Raw genomic sequence first — 25,633 nt, forward strand, 5'->3', positions numbered from 1 at the left:
AATGACAGGATGTGTGTCCATCCCTGGGACTGAATCTAAGAAAGGTCAATCCACTACAGGCCCTCTCTCTCTGTGGCTTCAGAAAGGGAAGCGTATGTCTTCGAGAATATTACTTGTTCAAATATAGGTACAGCAGAAAAACCTTCTGTATGCAGCATGAACCCATTGAGAATGGTGAAGTAAACAAGTAACAGAAGCCTACATTCTGTAGGATCAGCAGGCAGCTGGCTTCCTACCATTTCAGGCCAACCAAGCACGGGTGGTATCTTGGCAGTCCTGTCTCCATGGACCCTCTGGATTTGGAATGACTTGGATAGAACAGTGAGCTAAGTCTCTCCTTCCTTCTCTCCCCAGCTTTCCATAGAGTGGCCTCCGTAGAGGAGCCTCCCAGTGTGCCAGTGCCCTTCTTCAGCAGCCACCTCCCTCTTCTCCCTGGCTCTGGCCTTGTGACTGGCCACCATCTTGTCTAGGCATTGTGGCCTTGGTTATTTTTATTCTTTCTCCTCCTAAGGTCATGGGTGATATCCATGCTGCCCACTTACACCCACCATATGCCTTTGCTGTTACTTTGGATTGAATAAAATAACAATTTAGATGAAAATGGAGCCATTAGGAATGGCCATCTAAGTGGACACTATGTACCACTGTCATTCACCATATCACCTTCTGGACATTTTTCTAATTGACAAAGCCCTTCTTGCAGAACTCGAGTTAGGGTCGGCTTAGCCGATTGAAGACTGCCTGATTTGGTTGCTGGCTGCTGCTTTCTCCAGCAGCAAACGCTGGCTCTCCTCTTTACGAGCTCATCTATAGCTCATATTACTTCCCTTCCTGGTTTCTTGGGGCCTTCTGTTTCACTGAGGCTCAGCAGCCTGAGGTGACTGAAAGCTGCTGCTCGGGGCCTTGGGCTCCAGGTTCACTGGCATCTAATTGAGACTATATCTTTAAGGTTTCCCTGCTCAGTCACAGGCCTCCTTTTCCCCAGACTGGTCCGAGGGGGTCTGTTCACGTGAGCCAGGCAGTGACATCACTTTGGAGTGCTGGTGGCTGGGGCTCCTGGGAGACAGGGCTGACTGCAAGTGTTGTAAGTGCTCCTCTTCCCCGATCCGCCCTGGGTGGCGGGCAGGCAGGCGGGCGGGCATTCTGCTGTAAGTGCATCACTGCCTGCTGGCCTGCTGGCCTGCCTGCCTGCCTGCCTGCCCGCCCGCCCGCCCAGCAGCAACATGCAGCCTGCAGTGCGGGGCTCCTGCTTGGAGCAGAACCAGTGAAGGTAAGCAGATACTGCCGCCCCCGGCCCCCCGCCTTGGAGCCCAGCATGAGGTGGGGGCCTGCATGGCCAGTGCTCAGCAGGAGCTTGGTTTTTGTTCTGACAAGAGAATGCCAGGAGGGATGAGGTTACTGAATGAAGTCATCCCGTCTTTGGGGTGGGGGGGGCTGTTGCTGCTGCTGGTACAAGTTGGGGCTTTGCTATCAGGAAGTGGGGTGAGGGGGGCCCCTTCATTTTGGCTTGAGTCATTCAGAGCTTGGATGTCTGCTACATCATGGGGATCATAGGAGAGAGTTGGCAGATGCTTTTAAAAAATCCATTTCTCAGGATCCTTTGCGTCAGATGAAACGAGAAATTTGAAAGCTGTGGGGATCTAAGCAGAGCCTTGTTTCTTTTTTCTAGTGGCTTTCTGGGTGTGAGTGGTTTGTGTTGGGCTGCCTGAGAATGCAGAGCCCTTACTCCTGCCCAGGACCCCCGCCCCCCCACCCTGGGCCTTTGTTTTTATCTCTCAGAAGCAAGCTTATCCTGGCCTCCAGTGCCTGACGGGACAGTAAATGGTGCCTGGGCAATTCCCTCCTCCCCAGGCCTCGATCTTTCCAGTCAGGTGCTCTGGAAGACACTGCAAGGACTTTGCTTTGGGGATTTAAGATTAACTTTTCTGCTGGTCCCATGTGATTTGGCCTTTGGCCTTTTTCTCCCAGGGGTGTGCTGACTTTCCTACCGCTGGCTCTTTGGAGACACTGAGCTGTAGTGAGCAGGTACAGCTTCTGTCCTTCCAGAGCTGGGAGTGAACTCAGCTGCCCTTCATCCTTGGATCTGCAGAGTGACCACAGTGCCAGGCCCAGTGCTGCAGCAGGCTAGGCACAAGAAGTGCAGTGTCTGCCAGGCCTGCGCCCTCTTCCTGGGCCCCAACTGCCCACCCTCGACTTGACGGTTACTCTGCTGCAACTTATTGCCACCATCACCAAACGGAGACAAGGGAAAGCTTCGGTGTTTGTACTGGGCCCAGCCTAGGACCAGGTGCCAATATCCACACCCCTTGCCTTCAGGATTTCATCTCCAGGAAGGGCCACTGAAGGCAGGCCCAATCTCCCTTCTGTGAACTGAGGCCACCTTCTGCTGTCACAGGACTTTTGAGGGTGGGAGGCCCAGCCAAAAGGTACTCCATCCCCGTCCTAAGGCTAGCCAACCCTAACCTCTTCCTCTCCTCATTCCAGTGATACAGAGCCAGTCAACACCCCTCCCCCGCTACCCCTTCCCATTCTCTCATTTCCACTCACCTCCAATTGGAGGAGCTCTGACTGGCTCCTTCTCCTTAGCCCTTTTTACTTTCTATTCCCTCTTTCATCTTTTGGCTCCTCCCAGAAGCCAGTGCTGGTTGTACTTTCTTCTGGTGCCCAGCACATCGGACCAGGGAAAGGAGCAAGGTTACTCATTGAGCACCTGGTGCCACCTGCAGGGCCACTTCCTGTCATATTTATTGACCTCTGCCTCTGACACAGCAAACTGCTGGGCCCCTGGTCATGCTCCCTCCTTTCTCTAGGAGTTAGGCCCTGGGCTCCTATGCCTGCAGACAGTGATGGCTGTACCCTTGACCTCACTGTCCCTCAGAAATGTTCCACTTCCACAATCAGGAACTCTGAAATTCCTGATTTACTGTAGCCTCCTATTCTTCCATTTATCCCTGGCTCTCACTCCTCTTAAACCAATTCTTTGCCCTCTTTGTGACCTCCAGATCCTCCATCCTTAAAGATTCTCTGGGGCCATTACCCTGGCCCTGGCAAGTAGTATGGTACACTGGAAAGGTCTATGACTGATATCAGAGGGCCTGGGTTCCAATCCTACTTCTGATTGTGTGAGCTTGGACAAATCACCCCAACTCTCGGAGCCTCAGTTTCCCCATCTGTAAAATGAAGGGATTGGACCAGATGACTCCCGATATTGCTTTGAGCTCTAGGTCTAGGATTCTGTGGTCTTCCCTTCCTAGTCTTGACCAGATACTTAGCCAGTTCAACCATATATAGTCCTTTCATTTCAAATCCTTTGCACCCTTTACCTTTGGCCACCCATGCCTTATCAACTCCTAATTCTGGATCCCGCCCCCCCCCCCAGTATACCTTCTCTGCTCCTTGTGTACTAAATGGTACTATTAGTGCCTGAAGGTTTGCAAAGTGCTTTACAAATCTCATCCCATTTGATCTTTGTAACAACCCTGGATGGTCAGTGCTGTTCTTATTCTCATTTAACAGTTGAGGAGGCTGAGGCAGACAGAAGTTAAGTGACTTGCTCAGGGTCACCCAGCTAGTAAGTGACTGAACTGAGACCTTCCTCCTTTCAGGCCCAGAGCTCTGCACATGATCAAGGCAGCACTAGCTGCCTCAGTTCTTAGGGCCCTTCTTGCATAGTACAGATCCCTGGTGTGCTCCACTAGAGACTATCTCAAACTGACATTTAACCATTCATTCATGATTATTATCATATAACCAGACGATCTGCTAACTCCAAATCCCTCTACCATTGTCGAACTTGCATCTCCATATCTCATTTGGCCTGTGCACTGCTAAAATCTATCTAGAGCAACTGAGGTAATAGCAGAAATATAGCATTGTTTGATCATTGTGCTGTGACCTGTTCTTGATGATGCCACCCCAACAATCAAAGTCAAACCCATTGGCCTAGAGTTTGCAGGTCCCATCTGCTTCCCTTTACCCTTTGTCAGTCCTGAAGTTCCACACTCATTCTGTGTCATTGTTCCAAGGTCACTGGGCCATGATGCAGTAATGAGGCCTGCCAGTTTCGCTGAGGCCCCTGGCCTATAGTTTGTCTAGGCCTGGTGACTTGAACTCCTCCAGGGTGGCTGCTTATCTTGGATTCCCGGAACCCCTCCACCCCTGCCTGAAGCCAGAGGCTAAAAAAGATGAGGACCTTTGATCTGACCCTATCCACCCACCCCAAATCCCAGGCTTGTTGCTTCTTTAAGAAAAGTCTTCTTCTTGTCCTGCACAGAACTGGCCCACCTCAGCTCAGGCCACCTTTAGAACCCTAAGAGGTTCTTGCAGATCTGTGCCATGATTTTGTACTCCTCCTCTGTTATCTGACCTGACTTTCTATCTTTGGTGTCTGATTTGTTAAGAATCAGGTGTGGCTAGACTCATGGGACTGCTGGGTGATGCAGTAGATCAACTGGCCCACACTCCTGGTACCTTCTAAAGCTGCCTTGCCTTCAGTGGGCAGCAGCCCATGTTGCCAAGGTCTTCAATTTCTCACCCAAAGCCTTGTTCCCCTGAATAGACTACACTTTCTTGACTCCTGATGGCAATGGAATCACCATTTGAATCACTGGTAATGGGTGGATAGTAAGCATCAGACTTGCCAAGGTTTGGAAGGCTCTTCATCCCATCTTGGACTTATGTCCCAGAAAGGGGTCAGCCCTCTGTAGTAGTGCTAGTTTCTGGTTCACACTCCCCACCTTGGCCATCTTCTCTCCTTCCTCCAACCTTCACTGGCTGATCCCTTGCTGCCAGCACCCTCCTGTGGCTTCATGTTACCATTCTTTGGGTGACAAGCAGTGGCTTCTCCCTGCAAGGGGCTGTGCTATCTCCTGCCTCTTTGGGAAAAGCCTCATAGCTGTGTGCTGCTTAGCTTCAAGAACTCAGTGCCTTTCTTCTGGGAGAAGGACTAACATCCCAACGGTAGGTCAGACCATGCCTGGAATATTGGATTTAGTTCTTGGAGACACATCTGAGAAAATGAGGGAGGATTCATGGAAGGACGGGGCATGTAAGTTGGGCTTTAAAGGATGATCAGGAATTTGGTGGGTAAAGGGAAGTGAGGGCATTCCAGGTATGGGAAACACTGTCATTAAGTGTCATTAAGGCCGCAGACCTCAAGAACAGGCTATGTCTGGGGGTGGAGGCAGGGCAATGGTCAGAGAATAGTCCAGTTTGGCCAGGTCATAGAATGATGAGTGGAAGATAATAAGGAAAAGGGCTGGAAAGGTGGAGTGGAGCCAGGCTGGAAGAGCTCATTGCCAACAGATAGGCAATAGGGAGCCGCTGAAGATATTTTTACTGGAAAAACACTTGAAAAAGACTTCTTACACATATTAGTGATTCTTTTGGTAGCCTTATGAAGACTGAATTGATAAGACTGGTAGGAGCGGGTGGAGAATGAGAGTCCAGGTAGACAGGTAATAATAACAGTTAATAATGGCTACCATCTATTAAGCCCCTATTCTGCTCCAAGTACTCTGCTAATATCTCATTTGATCCTCACAACAATCCTGAGGAGTGGGTACTATTATGATCCCCAATTTCCAGATGAGGAAACTGAGGCAAACAGGTGAAGTAACTTGCCTAGGGTCTCCCAGCTAGCAAGTGTGTTAGGCCCAGGGCTTTATCCACTGTGCCACCTAGCTGCCCCAGGTGATCAAAGGCCTATATTTAAGGCTGTTGATAATAAGGGATCAAGGGGAGAGGATAGATGTGCCTTCCAGTGGTGTTGCAAAGGGGCAATTGGTGAGGTTGGTCATCAGTTGATACTTGCTTCTCCTTCCTCTCTCATAGCCAAAGAGGACACTAAGGGTACAAGCATGGGAGAGCAGGTGCATCTTGCTACCAGAAGCAAAAATAGGGACGTTAAAAAGAGGAGCAAGCTTAAGGGACAAGGTAATGAGGAAAACAACACTGAATGACTTTACTCAACTGATGGCAGAAAAGTGGTGGGCCACAGGTGGGGAGTGAGGTATGCGCTGGCAGACATGGCCAGTGTGTTGACTGGTTTTACTTTGCTGTGACTCTTTGTTTGTGGAGGGTAGAGGGGTGGGGGAGAGCGAAAAGTCATTGGGAAGTGCCAGCGGTAGACTGAGCTTTCTAAAGCATAAAATACGTTGTTGTTACTGTTGTTGTCTTTTAGCTAATGAACTCCGTGGCTGGCATCTGTTGAGTTTGAGGTGCCAGGTTCAAGTGTCCTATGTGTAGACAGAGAGGCAGACTTGGAGCTGGGGGGCAGGGACAATGTAAAGGGAGCAACAGACATTGCTTTAGCATGTGAAGGTTTGCAAAGAGACCTATTCACGTTCTTATTTGAGCTTTACGACAACCCTGAGAGGGAGGTATTACATGCATTGGAATCTTGATTTTTACAGATGAGGAAACAGAGGCTCAGATAACTGATGTGATTTGCCCAGATCATGCAGCTAAGAAGTGTCAGAAGTGGAATTTAAATGCAGGTCTTCCTGATTCCAGATTCCTGGGACATTTAGGTGGCGCTGCAGTGGATAGAGGCCAGGCCTGGAGTCAGGAAGACTCATCTTCCTGAGTTCAGATCTGGCCTCAGACACTTGCTAGCTTGTGACCATGGGCAAGTCACTTCACCCTGTTTGCCTCAATTTCCTCATCTGTACAATAAGCTGGAGAAGGAAATAGCAAACCAAGCAAACCCTAAATGGGGTTGTGAAGAGTTGCACATGACTGAAACGACTCAACAATTTCCTGATTCACCACCATGTCCCTTCTCCATAAAGAGAATGAGGGGAAATGCCTTCATTAAAGCATCAGGAAAAAGATGGGACATCAAAAGAGACAGAAATTAAAGTGGAAGGAAGGAAAAACAGTTTGATGTCAATGGTTAGCAGGGGCAAACACTTACGAAAGGTCCAGAAAAATGAAAATGGAAAGGAAAATTGTCAGGCTTGCTGACTGAGGAAACTGGTGACTTTGGCAGGATCATTTCACCCGTGGAGTGGAAGGCTGAAGACAAAGGTGGTGGGGAAATGGGGCCTTGGACAGAGGTCACTTTTTGGGGACATTTAGTAGTGAGAAGGCGAGAGGAGAGAGGAGAGAAGGGTCAAGAGGAGGCTTCTTTTTGTAAAGATTGAAGAGATTTGAACATGTTTGTGAGCAGCTGGGAGGGTTGCTGCCTGCTGGACATGGGAGGGGTTGGGAGGGACATTGCTCCTGCTGCTCCTATGCCCAGAGGGGAAATGATGAAAAATTACAGAGCCTTTAGGAGCAGGAGCTGAGATACCTTGGTCAGATGGCCTCGCCTCTCAGTGAAGTCAAACAAAACTGGGCATGTGCTCTGAGCGCTGGGAGCACTGTGGGGGAAGTGGGGTGAAGCAGCAGTTTGGAGCACTTGCTGGCAGTGATGGAAGAGGGCGGACACTAAGAAGGCTTGAGGAGGGGTGTTGATCTAATAACAAGAACCCAACGTGACACAGTTTTAGACCATGAATTCCTAGTGAGTGGATTCCTTTCTGTTTTGTCACTTTTCCCTGGGATGATCTGATTTGGGAACTGCCCCAGGGCTGAGGATTGAGGGTGGTTCATAGGAAAGGTTGAGGGGATGGAGTGAGCCAAGAAGTCTGGAATAGTAGATCCTGACAGGCCACGTGGTACCTTGTTGGGTGGTGAAAGCATAGGAAGCCAGAGTCAAGGAGGCGGAATGGAAAAGTCAGGACGGGGTCATGGATCGGCAACAGTAACAAAAGGCAAGAGTGAAAATGGGAGAGCCTGTGATCAGTGGGAAATTCCCAAGAATCTCTTGCTCTTGGGAGGATGTGATCCTCTTCTGAGATACCACGGTGATGATGAAGGTGTGGCCATGTCCGTGTTAGGGCAGGCTAGGAATTGATTGGAATCCCGGAGCTTGGGGTAAACAATCCGTATTATGCTTTGGAGAGCAAAAGCTCCACTGAAATTGGTGATCCAGTGATGCCACCAAAAGGCCCCTGTGTCTTAACAAAAATATTCAGAACTGCCCTATTTCTAATCATCCCAAATTGGGAACCCTTATGGTTCGCAGTTGGAAACTAGCTGAAGAAATGACTCTTCCAAGGTAATGGAATTAAGAAATGAAGACTCCAAGGTAGTATGGAAAGTCTTCTCTATGCCAGGACCAAGTGGAACCCACAGGGCAAGAGCCAGCAAGACAGTGAGTAGGATGTTATTTTTTATAAAGAAAGATGACAAAGCCAGGGGCAGTGGCAGAACTTCCAGATGCCTTGAAATGGATGAGGTTTGGAACCTTCTTGACTTCCTTGTGTTCCAAGGGTTTGTGTAAAGTGCTACCCCTTATTTTACACATTTGGGTTTTTGATGGTGGTTCCCAGTAAAACAATTAACATTCATGTGCACCCCTCCTGATTTTCCTTCTTCCCTTTATTCCTTGTAACCAGTCAGTTGTTAGGTCTCCTTGAGTCTCCCCATTATGTCTCTTTTTGTAACATGTCACTGATAGCTGAGTTTAAGCTCTTCTCACCCCCTCCCGATGTGGACTGTGGAAGTAATTTCATGGCTTATTTCTCCAGTAGTGTAACTTAGTCTGTGTAGATTTCTTCTCATTTGCTGGATAATGCCAACTTTTGGGTGCAAGCTAGCTTCTCATGAGTTGGATTGGCTTCCCTCTTTGTCTCCCCAGTGCCTAGCAGATAGGAGCCACATAACAAATACGTGTGGACTAACTGAGAAACCAACTGTTGTGGCCATGTATGTTTCCTCCTTTTCTGCAGAGTTCATGTCATACAATGGAGAAGGGCTGAATGTTCCAAATAAGATGATGGACTTCTTAGAGGAGCCTATCCCTGGAGTTGGGACCTATGAAGACTTCAATACCATTGACTGGGTGAGGGAGAAATCCAGAGACCGAGACAGGCACCGAGAGGTAAGGCAAGGGTAGTGAATCATGGCCAAGGATGTCTGATGGGGAATACATGGGAATAAATGAAAGTTTGATCATGCACTTTCCCTCACCTTGGATTTGAGTGTTCTGGCCTCCCTTGGCCTCTTGTAACCTCCAGATGACAGGCCATGAATAGTGTCATGATTCGATTCTTTTTCATGATAGAATGCCTTCTACTGTGATACCTACAAGTTTGGCTCTGGATTCACACATTTCCTTCATCTTGGATGGGGACAGGGTGTGCGTGTAGGTGTGGGGGGTATGGGGGTGATTTTCTCTGAATCATTTATATTTGATAATGCCTCTTTTGTCCTGGAGCAGGCCTGCACAACCAGCAGCCTGCCAAAGGATTTTGGGTGGTCTGTGAAAAATGTAGAGGACATGTAGAGGACGTTCATTTTTTTGCAGACTGCCCAAAATCCTTTGCCATGCCCACCAGCTGAAGGTTGCACAGGCCTGCCCTGAGGCATATATGGTTGACACGGATGCCTGAAAGTCTTTGGAAATGTGAGTGTATGATGGTGGAATGTACCGAGCACAGGAAGCTTTGAAAGCACCTGTCCCTGCTGTCTTTGCGTTACCGCAGCTGTGGCTTCTGGGTACTTTGGATGATGTTCAGTTTCTCAGAAATAATATTGGAATGTTGAGTCTTCCCAGGTGTTGAAAATGTTATGTTTGCAGAGAGCTTCCTAATGAATGGAAAATAGCAGTTTGTCACTATGATACTAGCAATCCATTGTGAAGAGACCAGAAAACATTTTGCTACTAAGAGAATAATGTGATACATTGGAATTAAGTATGTTCTCTGAACATTTTTTGAAATTAGACATTTTTCTAGAGTACGTCACTTATATCAAGTGGATAACTTTCTTTTATAATTTCATTGAGTTGGTAGAAGGGACCTCAGATGTCATCTAATGAAACCCATGTCACCGGCCTGTGGATTGTCTTCCTGGACTCCCATAATGACAATGTTCTTCCCTATTGAACCCTTTTGAAATGGCGCTTGCTAATTATACTCCTTTTGCAGTGGGGATTATAGATGTATGGGGTTGATGAGTTCTCCCAGCTCCTGGTCCTCGAGCATCAGGATAGTGTTTTTTCTAAAATGTACTTGTCCTCCAGCCCTTAGCTCAGCCCTGTGCCCAGTGGAGGTGCTTAGGAAATGTCTGTCATTGTGTATACCTAAACAGGAATGACTTCACCAGTGTCCCTGCTCTGCAGACTTCCATCTTGGGTTTGGAGACCCCTCACCACGTGGCCCATCGAGTGGAACTGTGCCCTAGGGGCAGGCTTCCATATGGCCACCCTAACCCTAAATGCCTTTCCCCACGATGATTTTCCTATTCACTGTTGAATAGCCATTAATGAAAAGCTCCAACACATTTGTCCGGTGCTCAAAGAACAACGGAATGACTTTACAAGCAGAAAAGACCATTCAAGGACCCTTGTCCTTTTTGTGACTGTAGGAGTGTACGCCCAGCCTCCCCATTGGCTTTGTCACTGGCAAATGATATCAACAATTTATCATTCCAAATTATTATGCCAAGCCTGGTTTTGGAAACTGCCGATTGTCCAAATTATTGGAAATAATTGGTGTGTGTTTGTACTGGCCTACAAAGTCTTAAGACTTTAAGTGTCTGGGATCGCAGATCAACTCAAACAAGAGCAAACCTTGAACCAATATGCCAATCGTGTTCTTTTTTAAGTTATTATTTCTTTTTAACATTCTTTCCTTTTAAAATTTTGGGTTCCAAATTCTCTCCCTTTCCCACCCCTCCCCCAACCACTGAGAAGGCAAGCATTATCAGTTATACATGTGAAATCGTGCAAAACAGATTTCCATATTAGCCAGATTTCCAAAAAAGCAAGACAGAAAATGCTACTTGAGTTTTCACTCCGAGTTCATCAGTCCTCTCTCTGGAGGTGGGTGCTATTTTTTCATCGTAAGTCCTTTGGAATTGTCAGATCACTGGATCGATCAGAGTAGCCGAGTCTTTCACAGGTGATCTTCGTTATAGCATTGCTCTTACTGTACACGTTTGATCTCCTCCTTCTTTTCACTTCATATAGTTTATACAGGTCTTGCCATGTTTTTCTGAAACCAGCCACCTCATCAGTGTACTCCATCACAATCATATGCCACAACTTGTTCAGCCATTCCCCAATTGATGAGCCTCTCCTCGATTTCTGATTCTTTACCACCACAAAGGAGCTACTTTTCATATTTTTGTACATATAGGTCTGTTTCCTTTTTCTTTGATCTCTTTGGTATACACATCTAGTAGTGATATTGCTGGGTCATAGGGCATGCACCACTTTATGGCCCTCTGGGCATAGTTCCAAATTGTTCTCCAGAACGGTTGGACCGGTTCACTTCTCCACCAACAGTGCATTATTATATGTATTTTCCCTTATCCTCTCTCACATATATCATTTCTCATAGCTGTGACGTGGTACCTCAAAGTTGTTTTGATTTGCATTTTTCTTGTCAGTAGTGATTTAATGCATTTTTATATGACTATAGATAGCTTTGATTTCTACTTCTGAAAACTGCCCACTTATATCCTTTGACCATTTATCAGTTGGGGAATGGCTCTTATTTTTATAAATTTGACAAAGTTCAATTCAATATATATTTGAGAAATGAAGCCTTTTCAGAGAAACTTGTTTTAAAATTTACCTTTTAGCAAAATCTAAGTTTCCCTTATTATCCCTTTTAATCAGGTCTATTTTTTTAAATCTTTGTCTGAGACCATGATTGCTACCCCGGGCTTTTTTACTTCAGCTGAAGCATAATAGATTCTTCTCTAACTCTTTATTTTAACTCTTGAGTGTTTTTCTGTTTCAAGTGCGTCTCTTGTAAACAATATATTGTTGGATTGTGGTTTCTAATCAGTTCTGCTATCTGATTCTGTTTTATGGGTGAGCTCCTCCCATTCACGTTCACAGTGTGATTACTAACTGAATATTTGCCTTCATCCCATTTTCTTCTGTTTCTTCCTCTCTCTTTTTATCCTGTCCCTCCTCAAAATTTTAATTTTCTTTTTCTTCTTTTGGGATAGGCAAACAGGCCATCTTTTGCTTCATTTCTTAACTAACCTTAAATCACCGACTGAGTGTTACCTCAGACAAACTGAGACCTGGGAAAGACCTTACAAGAAATATAAATTTCTTGAAATAGAGCTCTGGAAACCAGGCATTGATAAAGCCTTGGAATTCAAATGGTGCTACTTGACTATGCCTTAAACCCAAATCATTCTGACTCTCACTGATTGGCCAATAATGGGCTCCACCCAAGCCTCAGTTGGTCTTTGTTGGCTCAGAGTGAGTATAAATAGCAATGGTTTCTGTTCTGACCAGAAGCCCTGAGGGTCTTCCCCTCCCAGATAGGTTGGTTTTTTGTTTGGGGTTTTTTGGGGTTTTTGGTTTTTTTTTTTTGAGTAGGTAAAAGAGGCCTTTTTTTTTGCTTTATTTCTTGCCTAGCCATAATCACTGAATGAATGTTGCCTGAGTCAAACTGAGCTGTGGGAAAGATCTTAGCTTAAAAAGGCCAAGGTCTCCCACTGCATCCAGAGTCATCTCCAGCCATCTTGATCTATGTCTTGTCACTGGACCCAGATAGCTTTGGAGGAGAGAGTGAGACTGGTGACTTTGCATAGCCCTGTCTCACTTAAATCCGGTTCACTTGCAAGTCCTGATGTCATTGATCCTCTTTGAGAACAAAAGACAAACAAGAATTCCATAATTTTATTGCATCACTCATTTCTTTTCCCAATTTTTCTTCTACTACTCATCTCTTTCTTTAACTCTCCCAGGAATTCTTGTTGGACTTGGGGTCAATCAGCATTTTTCTTTTGAGGCTTTGTTTGTAGCTGTTTTTTTATATCATTTTCTTCTGAGTTTATGTCTTGGACTTCCCTGCTACCATAGTAGCTTTTTGTGGTCAAATTGTTTTTTGTTGTTGTTTGCTCATTTTCTCAGCCTATTTCTTGACTTTGAATTTTATGTTGAAGTTGGGCTCTTCTCACCTGAGGGTGGAAAGGCACTGTTTCAAGCTTCAAGCTTTTTTGTGCTGCAATTTTCAGAGCTAATTCTAGGGGTCTACAAGTTATTGATCCTTCCAAGGTGGTGTGATCCTGGGAGAGGTATTCCAAGTTGTGTTCTTAATGATCATTGAAACAGTGTTTTTAATGGTATTGCTTATTTATGTTATAGTGTGTCCAGTCTATTTCTAGCCACTTTAGGACTTGGGTTGACTTTTGTAAAAGAGAGACCAATTAATGCTTAAAGCCACACAGACCTTTATTATGGTTCATTTTTGAACTCTCAAGGGGAGACTTAAGGCTTAACATGAGCCCCCTGGGGGAAGGTATAACAAAGGATGTAACCAGGGAAGACATTTCTTGGTATATGAGATTCCAGAAAAGGGAAGAAGCAGTGGCATCTGGGTAGGAAGAAGGGGCATGTTGAGAGCAGAGAGAGCCTGCTGCCGATTCTAGAGGTTGGTATCTTTAGTTGATAAACCTTCTTTTCCAAGAAAGACAGGTGGGAAGTCAGATAGGGAGAGAAGAGCAGACCAGTAACCAAGCAGATGGAATTCCCGGGCGCTGAGGGACATCACAAAGTAGAAATGGTGATTGGCAGGTGCTTCTGCTAGTGCAGCCTCCAATTTCTGGAGAAAATTGAGGGATTTCAGAGGTGACTTGTGTTTTTGAGTGAATGTGTGACATGTGTGACAGAAAGGCAGATGGATGAGTGTGTCAGAGCCACCCTGTGTGTAATCTGTACTGTGGGATGTTTCTCTCCAGATCACCAATAAAAGCAAAGAGTCCACCTGGGCTCTCATCCACCGTGTGAGCGATGCCTTTTCGGGCTGGCTGCTGATGCTGCTCATTGGGCTCTTAGCAGGTATGGTCAATCTTCCCACTGTGAAAGGGGCTGGTTGTCTTGGATGAAGGCCTGGATGGCATTAAAAGACAACCTCGAGAGAGAGCCAGAATGGCCACTGAGTTCACTGGCTGCCCAGGCAGCACCTCTCCTGGTAGAGAAGTGGTGGGAAACCCTGGCACTGCCCCTCAGTGCCATAGCTGTACAGCAGAGAAGCCTCAGCAGAGCAGACTTGGGAGCGTGTCCCAAGGCAGTGAGACTGGGAAATCCTCACTCTTATCAAAGCCAGGGCAGATTGAGCAATGAGCCCCAGTGTTAATTTCTCCATTCACAAGGGTAGATAAGGATGACATACTCCACGACATCTGAGCTCATATATGCTCAGTATGGGATGGAATTCAAGGGCAGTGGAGGCAGCTCAGGGTGAGGAACTGGAAGGTCACAGTTGGGCATGTTCAAGATGGATGTAGAAGTTAGTGAGGGAGATGTTTTGGAGGGTCATGGAGACCCAGGTACAAAAGGAACCCCAGGCAAGCAGAAGTGATGGGGGGGGGGGGGGAGGTGTGCAGCACCAATTTTCCGGAGGGTAGAAATGGAGAGCACTGAGTCCTCACGTAAAGTTGGTCACCTCTAGCATCAGTTTCATGTATCAGAATAGTCCTGATATGAATAAGAGGATGACAGTGGTGATAATTCATTTTTTCGAAGGCACAAAGGTCAGGAAAGATCAGAATGAGGGTTAGAGGGAAGCACAGACAAGTAGGATGGCTTTGGAATTTAGCATACAGGATGCACTAAGACTTTTGGGACAGCCTGTCTGTTTTAGAGAAATAAGGGCCAAACTGTATTTGGTTAGAGAATTGTGGTGTCGAATATATTTGTCAAGTTCAGAGCATAAGAGAAAATAGAATTTTCAAAAATAAAGTGAGATATATCTATGTTTAGACTTTTGGTCTTCTGTAAATGAAAGTGGTCTGATTACTAAGTAAGACAGCCCAGATATGAGCTTGGCCTTTTCCCTCTCCATCAGGCTCCCTAGCTGGCTTGATAGACATCTCTGCTCACTGGATGACTGACTTGAAGGAAGGAGTCTGCCTGAGGGGTTTCTGGTTTAACCATGAGCATTGCTGCTGGAACTCAGAACAAGTCACCTTTGAAGACAGAGACAAATGCCTTGAGTGGAATACCTGGTCTCAGCTGCTCATCAGCCAGTCCGAGGTAGTCAATGGCCAGCAGAACCCGCTGGCAAAGAACCATCTCTCTTCCTTGCTAGGTCTTTGTCAATAATGCCAAATTGTGTGATTCAGCCTGGGAAGCTGGAGAATCTCTAGCCCCTGTAGGAAAAAAGGGACCCAGCTGAGATTTCACCTGTATTTTAGTACCCAGGAGAGACTTGACTCCCTCTTCTCCCCCAGCTCTTTAACTTTCTTTTCTCAGTTCAGAAGTGATTATATTTATAGAATGCCTAGCACATAGTAGGTGTTTAGGATATGCTTGTTCCCTCCCCCTCCCTGCTCTCACACTTGGATTGCTGTAGCTTCCAGGTCTGAGCCAAAAAAAAAAAAAAAAAAAAAAAGCAAAGAAATCATCCCAGTGGCCATCTGAGTTTCCTGTGATGTAAAACTGCTTCTGTCATGGAATCAGTTCCTTTTCTGCCCCTTTGCGATGGTGGTAGCTGCTGACAAGTGGCGAAGATCAGCCACTCGGAGTGGAGTCACCAAAGTGGGGATGCGCTTCCTCAATAACAGCTGAGCCTCTCTGTGCCCCCAGCCCATACTCTTAAGCAGAAACACCCTAAGAGGCCCTCCAAGGCTCTCGTGTTTGCTGACAGCCCTGCTTGTTTTTACTGTAATAAAACATCTTGTTTTCAGTGGCAGGCTAATGGTTTCACCAAACGTGCTGATGGTGTGTTTCTGCACTCATTTCTCGAACCCTGGAAGGGGTGTCTCCTGAGAGTTCATGTAGATTCTGTCTCCTTCATGACCTTTCCCAAAACCATTTTTCGAAGTCATTTTCATGCCTGATTGGGACAACCTTGTCCGAATCTGAGCCTTTTCTCTCTCGCTCTCTGCCTCTGTTTCTCTGTCCCTCTCTTTCTTGCTCTCTTTCGTTCTCTTACTCTCTGTCTCTTCCTCTCGTTCTCTCGCTCTCTCTCATTCTCTCTCGTGTGTTTGTGTTCCAGGGAGCCTTTGCCTACATCCTCAATTATTTCATGTACGTCCTCTGGGCCCTCTTGTTCGCGCTTTTGGCTGTCTCCCTTGTCAGGGTGTTTGCACCCTATGCCTGTGGCTCTGGAATCCCTGAGGTGAGTTGCTGCTAACACATGTTCAAAATTGTCCATCATCTTTTCCACTGGAAAACAGTCCCCAGCACCTGGAACACACTAGGAGTCCCCAAGCTGGAAACAGCCAAAATCCTTTTCTCAGCAAAGCCATGGCTTGGTTCCCAGGTCGGCTCCTGGGAGCCCATGTAATCCAAAGTACAATGCATAGAATGCAGTGTGTACAGCCCTTCACTGAGATCCTAGAGGGAAAATGTGGAGCTGTCAGAGACATCAGCAGGCCCTTTGTGCAAGCCCCTCATTTGTTAGAGGAGGGAGGGAAAGGATAGAAGCCCAGAGAAGGCAAGGGGAACACACAGCTCAGGCCAGGGGCAGACTCCAGCTCTTTCTGAAACACTGTGCTACTTATGAGATTCTGACAAAGTTCACAATATCCAGAGGGCTAAGAAACTGGAATCGTTCTCCTTGCATAATACATCATCAGCCCTCCAGAACCTCTGTTCGCTAGTGCGCCATCCATAACCTATGGGAAGATTTTCTAGCATTTCTCCCCAGTAGCTCAGCCCTCCAGATTGCGTTTTGCTTAGATTCACGAGGCTACTTTCCCTGACTGAGCCCAAACCAATGGACTTCTTTGGCCCCAAGAAGGCCAAGGGAAACCAGGTTCGGCCTGAGCATTGGCTTTTGGGACGACGCATATAGTTAATCTGAGAGTTGGCTTTTATATACAATTGATGTCATAGAAAACCAGTTCCAATTAATATGTACTCATCAGTCTCCTGTTCAGAAACTCCAGGGGGATTGGGGTAACGATGCATGTTGTTTAAAAACAGCCTCCACCCAACTGCAGAAAAGTCTGGTTGGGCCCCACCTTACAGGCTGATTCTGGCCCCCATGTTGGCTGCCTAGAATGACCACCAAGAAGGGTTTGCTGCAGCAAGGAACTGGCCCTTAACTGTCTGCTCCACTAGTCCCTTGAGGATCTAGAAAAGGTATTGTCACCTTAATAGGTTTCTTGTCCCACTGTGCTGGTTGGCCACTATGCAACAAGACAAATGTGGGAGCCCGGAACTTGTTGGAGGAGCCTTTGAGGAGTGTATATGGGACACTGCTAAGTTGGAGAGGGCTTCAGGGTTGTCAGTGCTTATCCAAAAGTAACCCGGGGAATATGCAATCTTTCTTGTGCTTGGACTTACAGATCAAGACGATTCTGAGTGGTTTCATTATTCGAGGCTATTTGGGAAAATGGACACTGATCATTAAAACCATCACTCTAGTGCTGGCAGTATCATCTGGCCTGAGCCTGGGCAAAGAAGGCCCCCTTGTACATGTTGCATGCTGCTGTGGGAACATCCTGTGCCACTGTTTCACCAAGTACCGGAAAAATGAGGCCAAGCGCCGAGAGGTAACGAGATTACAAAAGTGGCCTTCACGGCGTTCATCCTGATGGCCAAGCCTGTGGGCCTGTCTGCTGTCCTGGGAGCGCCTTGTACAGAAGAGGGAAGGGGCTTCCACAGGGTGGCATGAGGAAGACCCTTTTAAAAGCAGGAGCTGGTAAAGGGGCTGCCTGCGAAGGTTTCCAGCAACACTTGTGGCAATCATCTATTGCATAGCATTCCGACAGGAGACACAGATTTGGGCCAGCGGCCCCTTCCAGCCAAGTCAAAGATGTGATGATGCCTGACCCAGTTTAAGCCAACCCAACTTAGCGTATCTCCATAGCTTTTCTCCAGGGAGGGGGGCGGGTAATAATTGCAGCACAGTATGATCAAATACAGGGGGTTCAAAGCATTGTTTAGTTCCTGCCATTGGGAATGCTAGTGTGCGGTGGTTCTCCGGACCCTAGAAAGGAAATGATCTAAAAGCAAGAAGGACCAGAAGAGGGAAGGGGCATGTTGGATCCTGAGTATGGGGCCACAGGGGAAGGCCAGATTAATGACGAGTTGGGGTGGGCTGGGTAATACTGTGTCGGAGAGGAAAGCTGGGGATGCTTCGACAAGCTATATAAGTGATACCTGTGAAATTAAGGGAAGGGGGGTGGGGGTGGGAGAGGCAGAGACTCCAGTCTTCTAATTCTAACTCTGGGGCCAAGCAGAAAAGTCTAATCAGTGTTGCACCTGACAGCCCTTCTGGAACTCGAAGGCAGCCATCTTCTGTCCCCCCAGCATGCCTCCTGTCTCTGATCCAAGTTCACATCCTTGCCTCATGTGGGATGGTCTGAAGGCCTTTATCTCTGCTTTTTCTTTTTTTCTTTTGTTTATTATGAATTTAAACAACACCAAACATGGACATTTCAGTTTATAAAGGAGAACAGAAACAGAGGATTGCATATGAAACTGAGAACTACTTTTAAAAATTGTTTTTTTAAAAATATGTATTGCATTTAACCTGATGGAAACAAAACTGCCCTGCTTGTCTGCATTTCCATTTGAACTTCCTTCAGCTCTCTTTGGTGCATTTTTTTTTTTTAAACTATTTCCTTGATATTTTGTCTTTCCTTCTGTGTTTTGTTCTCCTTCATGATCACTACCCAGCCACTTCCCTACCTCACCCTCATACTTCTTTCCTGCCTGCAATCAAAGCCTTCCCACCAGTGCACCTTCTAGCCAAGAGAGGATCCTTGTAGCTTTCTCTCTAGACACCCTGGCAATATATTTCACAAAATGGGGTGCCCAGGACCAAATACAGGATTGCTGTAGCTTGACGAGGGAAGAGGACAGAGTCACCTACATTGTTTTTCAACACAGTGTGACATAGTGGGTAGAACACCAGAATTGGGGCTCAGGAAAAGCTAAGCTCAAAGCTCATTAGCTGTGTGACCCTGAGCAAGTCACTACACCTCCTTTGGGATATCATGGATAATAATACTTGTACTTGTACCTTCTCGGTGGAATTGTCCTGAGACTCCAAAGAGGTGACACTATATGTAAAGCACTCTGTCTACTTTCAAGTGTCATTATTATTTCTGTCCTTGTTATTACTACTGTAGCCAAAGTTCCTGTTGGCTTTTGGAGCCACTGTTTAGCACTTTGCTTGCAGAACACAGCTACCCCCAGAGAGAATTTTGATTTTTAAAAATTTATTAGCTCTCCTTCCCACTTGCCTTTGCATTGAACATTTTTTTAATGAAAAAGAAAATTCTCATAAAATTCTGCAGAGTCCAGATGACTAAGTCTCCTTCTACTGGCCACATGTAAAAATGTACATCTCTTCCTTCTACCTTTTCAGCTCTTACCGCTCCAGTAGGAAGCGAGGAGCATGCTTCGTCTTCAGTCCTCTGGACTTGTGATTTCTTGTTGCATTGGTCAGAGTTTTGAAGTCTCTCAAAGTTGTCTTTTTCTATAACGTTATAATTGTGAAAATTGTTATCATTTTGCTCATTTCACTTTGCATCAGTTCATAGAAGTCTTCTCAGTTTTCTCTAAAGTTGTCCATTTAGTTATTTCTTATGATATGATAATATTCTGTTACATTCATATATCACAATTTGTTCAGCCATTTTCTAACAGGTAGAGCCTCCTTTTTTTGTTGTTCAATCATTTTTCAGTTGTTTCGGACTCTTCATGACTTTATTTGGGGTTTTCTTGGTAAAAATACTTGAGTAGTTTGCCATTTCCTTCTCCAATTCATTTAATGATGAGGAAACTGAGGCAAACGAGGTGAAGTGACTTGCCCAGGGTCACACAACTAGTAAATGTCTGAGACCACATTTGAACTCAGGAAGAGAAGTTTTTGTGACTCCAGATCTGGCACTCTTTTCACTAAAGCGCCATCTTACTGCCCCAGGCACTCCTCTAATCTCCAGTTTTTTGCCACTATAAACATTTTTGTACACATGGGTCCTTTTCTTCTTTCTTTTATCTCTTTGGAATATATGCCTAATATTCGCTGAGTCAAAGAGTATGCACAGTGTAATAGCTTTGGGGGCCTCGTTCCAGATTTCTTTTCAGAATGTCTGGATCAATTCACAAATCTACCAACAGTGTATTAAAGTACTTGTTTTCTCATAACCCCTCCAGCATTTGTCATTTTCCTCTTTTGTCATATTAGCCAATCTGAGGGGTGTAAGGTGGAACCTCAGAGTTATTTTAATTTACATCTCTTTCATTATTAATGATTTGGAGAATTTTTTTCATCTGGTTATTGGTAGTTTGAATTTCTTCCTTTGAAAACTGCCTGTTCATAATAACCTTTGGGAAATGCCTCTTAGTCTTTTAAATTCGAATTGGTTCCTTATATATCTTGGAAATGAGAACTTTATTAGAGAAACTTGTTACAAAGGTTATTTTCCCAGTTAACCTGCTTTTCTTCTAATTTTAACTGCATTAGAATTGTCCAAAACCTTTTCGATTTTTTATAATCAAAACAGTCCCTTTTTATCTGATGTGATCATCTCTACCACTTGCTTAGTCATGAACCTTCCCCCTCTTTATAGAACCAAGAGGTAATTTTTTCCTTGGTAGTCTAATTTGTTTATCATGTCATCCCTTGTATCTTAAGTCATGTGTCCCCTTGGACCTCTTCTACCCCAATATTTTTCAAATGAACTGCTCTCTACTTCTCCCTCATCTAGTATTTATGAAATTGATTTTCTGAAACCAAGTACAACACTTTAAAGTGAATAGAAATAAATATAATCTTAGTATGCTTTGAGTGTCAAGATCATTTTGGATCCAGTTGTATCTCTAGAGCGCTAACTCTTCCTCCCTTTTCATGGTATCTGGAAATTTGTTAAGCCCGCCATCCTCTATGCTTTCATTCCAAGTGATAGAAAAAAAATGTGTTCTAGCAGATGGCCAAACTGAGAGTTCTGGGACCCCTAACTGGAGACTTCCTTTCAAGTTAATGTGGAAACCTGGTTCCCCATACCCAGTATAGAAAGAGATGTCTCTGAGTCTCCTTTCATGTTCAGGGTGCTTTCCAAAAAGGATCAAAGGGCTGCAACATCTGTAGGGTGTGTTGAGGCCTTGTACACACATTGTCTCGTTTGCACCTCCTGGCTGCCCTGTGAGGAAGGCTCTGAAGCATTACTGTCTTCTCCCAAGTTTGCAGATCAGGAGAGTAAGCTAAAGTGTGTAGCAGTGTGCCCACGGTCCCATAGCTAACAAGTGTTCAGGATGGGATTCTGTAAACAGACCCTTCAGCATCAAGCTGGGCACTCTGGCCAGAACAACAGCACGCTCTCTCCTATGTTAGTGCCCCCTAAGCATGAATATGAAATGCTTCTGAAATGACTTGGTTCTTTATTTCTATAAAAATTGTTTGTAGGTGTGGTTATTGAAATCCTGTGTATGGCACGGAACATGAATTTCCAGATACTTACCACGTTGCCTCATCTTAAATGGTTTTTCTATCTGTTTTTTCTCTTCTATGTTCCGTCTAGAAGCATCGACTGTCTTGTGGGTCATTTTACATCCTACTGTTCTGTAAAAGTGATATATTCTCTTGCTTGATTTTTTTTTGCAGATTTTCTAAATAAACCATAAGTAGAGATATGTTAGCCTTTGCTGATCCACTGTTTATTCTTTCATTTCTCTTTCCTTCCTTACTGCTATAGCTAGCATCTCTGGAACAATGTTGAATGATTATGGTGAGAGTAGGCATCCTTCTCACCCTGGTGTTAGTGGGAAAGTTTCCTCCAGGCTGAACACCTGTGACATGATCCCAAAATACGGCACCCAGACCTGAATACAAACACTCCTCTAGATGTGGCCTGGCTGGAGCAGAGAACAGAAGCACTGTTGCCTCCTTGGTCTTAGACATAGATTTCTCTTAATGCAACTTAAGATCACATTAACTTTCTTGGCTGCTTTATCACCCTGTTGACTCATAGTGAGCTTGCAGTTTGCTAAGACTCCCAGATCCTTTTCCAATAAACAACTTTCTTACCATGCCTTTGCCATCTTATTTTTATTTCCTCTGTAAGGGGTGGGGGTGGCCTTGGTGACCTCTGAAGCCCCCTTCAGCTCTAAAGCCATTATCCTATGACTTATAATAGGTGCTTGTGGATTGGTTGGATGCCCTGACAGTGTGGTGGGTCCCCATACCTGGTTTCTTCCCCATGTCAATCACCATTTCTGAGCTATTGTATATTCTCAACATTACTATGATATAAAATATGTATTATCCTCAATAGTAAATGAGCATGTAGTATGGTCTATATCATATGTAATAGTTCCTGAAATGTAGTATCACGGGTTAATAGATTGAGGAAGACTCCAAGTTTGGTGCATCCCCTATGGCCACGTTGTTGAATATAACTGATGGTACCAGTGTTAACCATTCAGCTCGGTCACTTCTTTTTTATTAGGGGGAGATCTCACCAGAAATGCTTTGGACCATCCAACGAAATCCGCCATGTAAATGCCTCAGACTCTAATGAAGGAAGGGCCTCCTGCCTCCAAGGGTCCAAGCATCAGATACCCATTCTAACGTGTGCCCTGCGCTCCTTGGTTTGGGCAGTTTGGGAACAATTCCCATGTCTACCTTTCTTACAAAAGAGAGACTCTCTGGGTACTTCAAGCTCTTGTGTTCATAGGTTGTCAGTAGTCCAACAGTTTATAACGTTTAAGATTGTCATAAATCACGGTTGAGCCTCACTTCTAGCCGTGCCTGCACAGATCAAATTGAAGCGAATTGAATTTTGGTCAACAGGAAATGGGAGGTGTATCTGATGCTGGTAATAGTAACCGTATTAATCTTAATTAAACAGTAGCAGACTTTTAAATCTGAGGTCAGAGTAAGGAAGTAGACTAATTGCACAGCTGATGCTGAGTGTTTGCTTTCGCAGGTTTTGTCGGCAGCAGCGGCAGCAGGTGTTTCTGTAGCCTTTGGAGCCCCCATTGGTGGAGTGCTATTCAGCCTGGAAGAGGTAAAGCTGGTCCCTAGGAAGATGTCTGAAGTCCCTATGCTTTCCATGGGATGCTTCTGGTGGTCTCGTGCTTAGAGAGCTCTCTGGAGGGAACCATGTGGCTCCCAAGGTCTCAGGCCTGTGGTGGGCCCTCATCCCCCTGACTGTTTTTGTTCTTTACTGGAACATTTGATGCTTGGGTGTCTGATTTGGCTTTCTCCTCTTCTCTCTTGCAGGTCAGTTATTATTTTCCCCTCAAAACACTGTGGCGATCTTTCTTTGCTGCTTTGGTGGCAGCATTTACTCTGCGTTCCATCAACCCTTTTGGGAACAGTCGGCTGGTTCTGTTTTATGTGGAGTTTCACACTCCATGGCATCTCCTGGAGCTTGTGCCATTTGTGCTCTTGGGGATCTTTGGGGGCCTCTGGGGAGCCTTCTTTATCCGAGGCAACATCGCCTGGTGCCGCAAGCGCAAGAACACCCAGCTGGGCAAGTACCCAGTGCTGGAGGTCCTTGTTGTGACAGCCATCACGGGCATCCTGGCTTTCCCCAATGAGTACACGCGCATGAGTACCAGTGAGCTGATTTCCGAGCTCTTCAATGACTGTGGCCTCCTGGACTCCTCCCAGCTCTGTGACTACGTGAACAACTTCACTACCACCAAAGGGGGCAAGCTGCCCGACAGGGCTGCGGGCGCGGGGGTCTACACAGCCATGTGGCAGCTCTCTCTGGCCCTTGTCATGAAGATTCTCATCACCATCTTCACCTTTGGGATGAAGGTGAGGGATCCTTGTTTGTACAAGCTCTGCCCAGATTCTCTGTTACACGCTCTGGGCGGCTGCTAGGGCACTTGGGAAAGACGGGTCTCCATTGCCCTCCCCCAACCCTTTTTCATGTGTTCCAGAGCTTGCTAGAAAATTTCCTCTCTTCACCATATGTTCCCCAACTTGAGTTCTTATGAAAGGTGAAGCAAGTAATATACTGTCCTTGTCTCTGTGTCCCTCATAAAGGGCAGGAGACAGCACTAGATGGTGGAAGGAATGGGGGATCCTCTGTATTTTTTGTTAGTACATTTTGTAGCTAAGGAGCATGACCATGTTGACCTTTCCAAGGTGACTTGATATCTTCCCTAAGGATTCATGGGCACACTTCAAGTTTGTTTTTATGACTGATGACCAGGATCACTTCTGTGCCTGGACAGATAATGAAACTTTTACCAGCAGAAGTTAGTGTCCTGTGCTTTTATTTTCACTTCCTTTGAAAATAGCCTCATCTTTTTTTTTTTTTGACTCACACTCCAAAAGAAATAAAAAGGGAAAAATTTCAACAATTCTTTCCCCTACTTAAGCCTAGCAAGGGCCTTTTCTACCAAGACACTGAATTATGTCTGCGGCCTGCACCACCCCACCACCACCACCACCCTGGGAAAATGTGAGCCAGGCAAAATAGCAAGACTAGAGAGAATTTCTGTTTGGTCCAGAGCATCGTCTGAGATGACAGAATTCATCTCCACCGTGGATGGTTTTTCCAACGTGGCTTCGTTGTTTAGTTTGAAATGAAGCCCGGCCATAGTCAAATGGAAGGACCAGACACGGACTATTCCATAACTTTCTCTCTGGGCTGGAAGGGGCCTCAGTGGCCATTTCTGTCACACCAGGGATGTTGTGGAGGGGGTAGCTGATCAGGGCTGGCTTGGGCCAGGTGGCCTCAAGGGACCCTTCCAGCTTTGAGAGTTTGAGTGGCCTCATGTGAGTAGCCGTCATAGCTCATATTTGTAATCATAAAGAATTGGGCATGGAAAAATATCTGCATATGAGAGCAATTCCCTGTTTTTCCTTTTCTTTAGACAAGAGCTCTTTGCCATACATGGTTTTGGCCTCTAGCTCTCTGGTCTGGAGAGCTCAGGTTCTTGCCCCACGTGGCTTCCAGTTGAAAGCAAGGTACCTAGCCCTGAGATCCCCGAGATCCAGTGGGATTGAAAGGCATCTTCAAAACTAACTTTGTACTTTGGTGAAAATTCCCTCCAGGGACCACACAGATAAAATAATTGCCATTCTCTCCCTGAATGGACACAGTCTGGGTTTTTTGGAAAGTCGTTCCTTATTAATCACACACTTGTCCTTTTGCAGGTCCCCTCTGGTCTCTTCATTCCAAGCATGGCTGTTGGTGCCATAGCAGGAAGACTCCTAGGTGTGGCAGTGGAACAGCTAGCTTACTATCACCATGACTGGCCCATCTTCAGTGGTTGGTGCAGCCAAGGAGCTGATTGTATCACACCTGGCCTTTATGCAATGGTTGGCGCGGCAGCCTGCTTGGGTAAAGTCTCTGTGTTGGTTTGAGCTAAGGGCTGGTATTTCACATTACCAGCAGATAGCTGTAGGCCGAAACTCAGTGTGGTGTACAGGTGTGAGGGATTTTGAGCAGACATCAACGCCCTTTGTAAGTTTACGGGCTTTCCGAAAGAATGCTTTAGATGTGTAGACGTTGCTTTAGGGAGTCAGTCGGAGGGTCAGAATTCAAAGGGGTCTCAGAGGTCATCTAGTGCCACCCCCTCCCTGCATGTTTGATTGCTCTGTGTGTTATGTATGCCCTGTGTGTTATAGCCTGAGTACGGTAGGTGCTTTTCTCAGGGTCCACCCCACTGGCCTGCAGTGTAGACGACATT

General features: G+C 45.8%; 1 protein-coding gene across 7 annotated transcripts in view; it reads left to right on the forward strand.

Moving 5' to 3' along the window:
* The window catches only part of CLCN5 (chloride voltage-gated channel 5), a 108,549-nt gene that overhangs the window by 68,509 nt on the left and 14,407 nt on the right, over nt 1-25,633 (forward strand). For 2 of the 7 annotated variants that reach the window (XM_072625914.1, XM_072625911.1), the window contains exons 4-12: nt 5,833-5,934; nt 8,778-8,929; nt 13,759-13,858; nt 14,868-15,055; nt 16,020-16,142; nt 17,317-17,523; nt 22,909-22,989; nt 23,205-23,747; nt 25,098-25,284. In XM_072625914.1, the coding sequence (XP_072482015.1) occupies nt 5,833-5,934; nt 8,778-8,929; nt 13,759-13,858; nt 14,868-15,055; nt 16,020-16,142; nt 17,317-17,523; nt 22,909-22,989; nt 23,205-23,747; nt 25,098-25,284 (1,683 nt within the window). Of the gene's footprint in view, nt 1-1,065; nt 1,271-1,940; nt 2,427-5,832; nt 5,935-8,777; nt 8,930-13,758; nt 13,859-14,867; nt 15,056-16,019; nt 16,143-17,316; nt 17,524-22,908; nt 22,990-23,204; nt 23,748-25,097; nt 25,285-25,633 lie in introns of those variants that run through there. The other 5 variants (XM_072625912.1, XM_072625915.1, XM_072625913.1 and 2 more) reach the window with 4 other exon arrangements.

The sequence above is a fragment of the Notamacropus eugenii genome, chromosome X (assembly GCF_028372415.1).
Source record: "Notamacropus eugenii isolate mMacEug1 chromosome X, mMacEug1.pri_v2, whole genome shotgun sequence".
Classification (NCBI taxonomy): Eukaryota; Metazoa; Chordata; class Mammalia; order Diprotodontia; family Macropodidae; genus Notamacropus; species Notamacropus eugenii.